We start from the raw sequence: 5,476 nt of genomic DNA, 5'->3' as shown, positions 1-5,476 counted from the left end.
GTAATGCGTACTTTAGGCAATGGAGCCATCCTTGGTGCCTCAGGAACCGCTTTTTGTATACGGCATCGCATACAATTCTTGGCTGCTTTTGCAACTAACGCTCGCATCTTCGGAATTTGGTAACGTTGTCGCATTTCGTTAACTATTGTTTCACGGTTTCCATGTTGGTAGCGACAGTGAAACCAATCTGCCAGCAAGAACGTGATGGCAGATTTGTCTGGAAGTATCACTGGATACTTAGTCTCAGGGGGCCAAACTCTAACGCAACACCTTCTCTTTTCCGTTTGAGGTTGTCGTAGAAACGATGAATATATCCTACTGTACGATGCAGCCTTTCCCACCGACTGAAACGAGTTATATCTACAATCATTTCGGGTTTGGTTACATGGATGTTACATGATCTGATTTCTTCCGTAGTAGAGACTGATCCTTGTTGCTGTTTTGGCCACGTATCCTCTGGTTGACGTAGAAATTCCGGACCTTGGAACCATACGCTGCTTTGGTCGATATCCGGTCCAGTTCCCCACTTCGTTGCTATGTCGGCTACATAAGCTTTACTTGAAATCCACCGCCATTCTGCTGGTTCAGTTGTAGACAGTATCTCTGCAACACGGAACCCTACGAACTGATGGTATTTACGTTGATCGGAATTTATCCATGCCAGTACAGTACGAGAATCCGTCCAAAGCACTCGTTTAGTTACTTGCAGATCGTGCATGGCAACGACACTGTTCAGCAGTCGTGTGCCCAGGACGGCAGCCTGGAGCTCCAAACGAGGAATAGACAGCATTTTCAAAGGTGCCACTTTCGATTTGGCCGATACCAGCGCCACATCCGCTCCAAAGGCTGTTTCCACTCGAAAATAAACCGCGCTACAAAATGCAGACTCGCTAGCGTGCACAAAGACGTGGATTTGCAGTGACGAATATGTTCTCTCATTTCCTCCTACAAAGTAACAACGTGGAATGCGGAGCGAGTCTAACTGAGGGAGGTATCCGATCCACTGTCGCCATCGTTCGCATAGCTCATTGTCAATGATGTCGTCCCAGTCGATCCTGGATGCCCATATGTCCTGCATAAGAACTCTTCCGTGTATCAGATAGAATGTTATAAGCCCCAGGGGATCGAAAAGGCTCATGACAACTCGTAGTATTTCACGTTTTGTAGGGGTATGTCCATCGGCCAACACGTTTCGTAGGTCTTCCCGGAGCTGGAGCGAATAGGTGAAGTTGTCACTGGATGGTATCCATCTCATTCCCAAAACACATTCGGCAAACTCTTCCTTTCCGGCTTGAAGTATTTTCTCCATCATCGTTGATTGAGATCCCACGCGTTCGGCGATCTCAGCACTGTTTGACAAAAAATTCCGAATTTCGAATCCGCCTCTCGCGTGGATTTCTTTCACTTCACAGCCGATCTGCACTGCTTCTTCTATTGTTCCGAAACTATCCAAATAATCGTCGACGTAATGATGACGTATTACCGCATCGACGGCTTTGGGGAACTCGCTTGCAAACTCCTGTGCGTTTTGGTTCTTCACATATTGAGCCGAACTTGGGGAGCATGTCGATCCACAAATTGCCACGTCCATTACGAATGTTGCTGGCTGCATTTCTGGATGATCTCGCCATAAAAACCTTTGAAATTGTCGATCTTCGTCCCGTATTTTGATACGATGAAACATTTCCTTTATATCTGCAGCCAAGGCGTACTGAAAGAGACGGAAATGGCTAAGAACTGCTGGAAGCGACGTCAATAAGTCCGGGCCTTTCAGTAGAGAAGAATTGAACGACACGCCATCCACAGTTGCTCTTGCATCCATTATCAGACGGACCTTGTTCTTCCTAGGGTTTACCACTACCCCTAGCGGCAAATACCAACATTTCTCCGGCCTCGTGGTTGTGAGTTCGTATTCCGTGGCTGCGTGCGCATACTGTTTAGTGACATAATCTTGTATTATTGTACGTACGGACGCATACAGCTGCTCATCCGAAGAAAGCTTTCTCTCCAGGCTGCACAGGCGTCGGTAGGCCATACCGTAACTATTGGGTAGCTGTACGTAGTCTGCCTTCCAGAGAAGGCCGGTTTCAAAGCCGGTAGAAATCCTCCGAGTTGTTGCTTCCAGTATTTGCCTTGCACGGCGATCTTCATCTGACTCTAAAAGTGTAGCGGGCGATGTTATACCGGCGTTATCAAGTGCCACGTAGTTTTTGACTAGTTGATTTAGCTCTTGATCTTGATTGGTCCATCCTCCAACGTGAAACCCACAAGTAGCCGATCCGGAGTCGTTAGGCAAACACCCGTAGATGCTCCATCCGAGACGGCATTTGGCGGCCATAGGGTGTCCCCAGTCTCCTTCTCGAGTCTTCAATGGAATTGTGAGCTTCAGGTTGTCAAGACCAATAAGTAGCTTCGGTACAACTCCCTCGTAGTCGCTTATTGGAAGCCCTCGGAGGTGAGGGTATTGTGTCGCTAGATGACGGTAGCAGAGTGCCTGCGTTGGGAGCATCAGTTTTCCAACCGTACGAGCATCGGCAAGTTTAAATTTCTGGCTCATCCTGGTTCCCGCGATATCAACCAAAAGTCGTCGAGATGTACATTCACTACGTGTAACATTCCCTGTCCACAGCAACTGCAACGGTTCACAAGGACCAGACAGTCCTAGTTGAGCCGCAACTTCGTCCTCTAACAGCGTTAGTTGGGATCCTTCATCGATAAAGGCGAAAATATCTATCTTTCCACTTGGTCCATACAGCGTAACTGGTAGAATTCTGAACAGAGGCCCGTTCGATGATTGCTGCCGATCCAAATGGCTTGTTGATACGGCCACCGACGTTACTTGTGGCGGTTGGTGTAGCAACGTATGATGACGCAGTCGACAACCTGAAATTCCGCATCCTTGCCAGGTTCGACAAGGCCATCTACCGTGTTGATTTAAACAGGTTCTGCACAAGGAATTCTGGTTTACGATTTTCAGTCGTTCATCGACGCTCAACGATGTAAACTGCGTGCACTCATAAACTCGATGACCCTCAATTGCACATGCCACACAAATCTTCTTTTGAGTTTTCTCCAGCCGAACATTTGGGACGTTTCCATGGGCGGCATGCGCATCCATTGATTCGGAATGAGTCTGTAAGTACACGCGTTCCTTCTGTTTTTGCTGGGTTTTAGATGACAAGCTGGTCGGTTGATCATCCGCCACGTCAAAGGCTAGCTCCACAATACCATTCATGAAAGATCCAAATATTCTCAGATCAGCATCGGCCCGAGCTCCTTTGAATGCCGCCCATTTCATCCTATATTCGACAGGCAGCTTACCGACCAAGTCGTGTAGGAGAGAAGGATTTGTTAAATGAGCATATTGTTTTGCTGTCTTCAGATGCTCCACTAAGTTATCCACGGCCATACCGAAATCGATGATACTCTCCAGGTTATCCATTTTCGGTGGTGGAAGATGCCGAATCTTTTCGGTGAGAGCTCTTATCAGGGTTTCCGGCCGACCATAACGCAGTTGTAGCGTTTTGATCACATGGGGCACACTAGCTGGTGTTAAAAGTCGACCACGTACCATGTCAAGGGCGGGTCCCTTAAGACAGCGTTGCAGTCGAATCAAATTTTCGTCCTGAGAAAACCCGCACGTCGTCGTTGACCGTTCAAAATTGCTCACCCAAATCGGCCAGTCTTCTGGATTACCGGAGAAAATGGGAAGATCCTTACCCATTACCTGACGCGCAGCCAGTTGGCGGTTTGTAGGTCCCACTTGATGATCAAACGCGAGCGAACTTTCATCGTTAACACTTTGTAGTCCTCGCGACGCAAACGTTTGCTCGGGAAATCTCGTTCCTCTTCCGCTTCTCCCTTGTTCGCTTCTCGTGATTCCGTTGTCAGCCAAATTCTGCCGAGGAGCGGTGGTGTTGAGTCCACGAAAAAAGTGTTCTGGATCATGATGAGCAGCAATCGGTTTATCGGTCTGTCTATCGCCGAAACTCGTTGCTTCTCGCTGCGCCAACCCGAGCATATCGAAACCGCTCACAAGCGCCGCGTTAATCGGGTCGAGACCCGGGTCGTTTGCATTCCCCTGGTTATCTCCGGTGTGCTGCTCCGTTTTCTCCAACCATTTATTCACTTTTGCACTCACTTCTGAAACACTCTGACTAATGCTCGATGACCGACTACTTCCGCGAAGTGACTGCTCGCGAATTAGCTTAGCCTTTTCTTCTAACGACTTCTTTTTAATTGCCATCTGATCTCTACGAAACTTCAATTCTTCGGCCGTCTTTTTTTCCAAAAACTCTTTTTCTTCTGCTAACTTCTTAGCCTCTATCTCTAACTCGCTGTCTCTGATCATCTTCTCTTGAGCAATCTGTCTAGCTCTAATTTGGTTTTCCTCCTCTAGCTCTAATTCTTCTAGCTGCTGCTGTTCATTTAGAACCTCTAACTCCAAAGCAAGTCGTTCCCTAGCACTAGAAGTAACACTCGCGTTTTTACTAGCAACAGTTTTCTTTGATTTACGGGAGCTTGTTACCTTGCTACCGGCCGTTTTGCCAGTCTTCCTAACAGCTCCGGTAGGGACGTTTAAGCTCGCACCGACTCCGGTATTTGATGCTACGTTGGATAGGAGGAGTCCACAGGGTTGGCACTTCCAAGTTTGGTCAACGATGGATTCGTCGACATTCGCGCAACCGAAATGGTACCATTTCCCGCAGTTATCGCAAGCCACCATGTCTTCGATGTGGTCGGGGTGGTTGCAGGCCGTGCAGCTTTTCGGTACCAGTGGATCATTCGCTTTGGATGTTGACATACTGGAGGAATCGTTGAAGATTTTTAAAGGATGTTCGAACTGATTTTTTTAGAAGCGGGACCACAGTGTTGCAGTATCAGGGCAACTTTAACTAAAATATATTTAGATGTCAAATTACATTGAAAAGCTTCATATTTAACAATCTACTTACAAATCTTCAGTTTCACCTTACTTCTTGGAGATTCCTCTCGTAGCAAATCAATTCTAGGTTAAGTAATCAACTGTAGGCTATAAGAGAATGATGCATGACTAGTTTGTAATGATTTTATCTAACAGTTTTACTTTTTCAGCTACTTACTCCAAGTTTTCAGTCCTGTATTAGATATTTTATTTATTTTGTAAGTTTTAACTAGTTTATTTGATAGGAATAATCAATCCTGTGCGCGTGTAGAGAGACTGTAAATTTTAATAGGCAATTATAAGTGTTTTCTGTTTTAGTTCAATAAATTTTACTCTTTTCGCCGAGAATAGGTATCCGTCAGCATTCAACAAATTATCGATTCACGCACTAAAGATCAAACAAACTACGATATTATAGCAAATTCATACAATTTTTCACAAATCATTAAATTTCATCCACTTCTGTTCTGTTTCGATTCAGAGTCGGTTGTCAGACATCGACCTGTCGAGGTGTCAAATTGACAGGCAGGTCTAACGCAAATATACAACAGG

General features: G+C 46.1%; 1 protein-coding gene across 1 annotated transcript; it reads right to left on the bottom strand.

Moving 5' to 3' along the window:
- Nucleotides 1-226: 226 nt before the first annotated feature.
- On the bottom strand, nucleotides 227-4,804 carry LOC134289605 (uncharacterized). Its single transcript, XM_062855705.1, has one exon. It carries the CDS (start codon nucleotides 4,802-4,804, stop codon nucleotides 227-229), a length of 4,578 nt encoding a protein of 1,525 aa, XP_062711689.1.
- Nucleotides 4,805-5,476: the final 672 nt, after the last annotated feature.

This window comes from Aedes albopictus, chromosome 3, assembly GCF_035046485.1.
Source record: "Aedes albopictus strain Foshan chromosome 3, AalbF5, whole genome shotgun sequence".
Classification (NCBI taxonomy): domain Eukaryota; kingdom Metazoa; phylum Arthropoda; class Insecta; order Diptera; family Culicidae; genus Aedes; species Aedes albopictus.
Note: the sequence above shows the minus strand (reverse complement) of the source record. Positions and strands in the feature narration are given on the sequence as shown.

What these genes read in the sequence shown, in the direction of transcription:
- LOC134289605 (XM_062855705.1), bottom strand. Translation starts at nt 4,804, where the DNA reads ATGTCAACATCCAAAGCGAATGATCCACTGGTACCGAAAAGCTGCACG.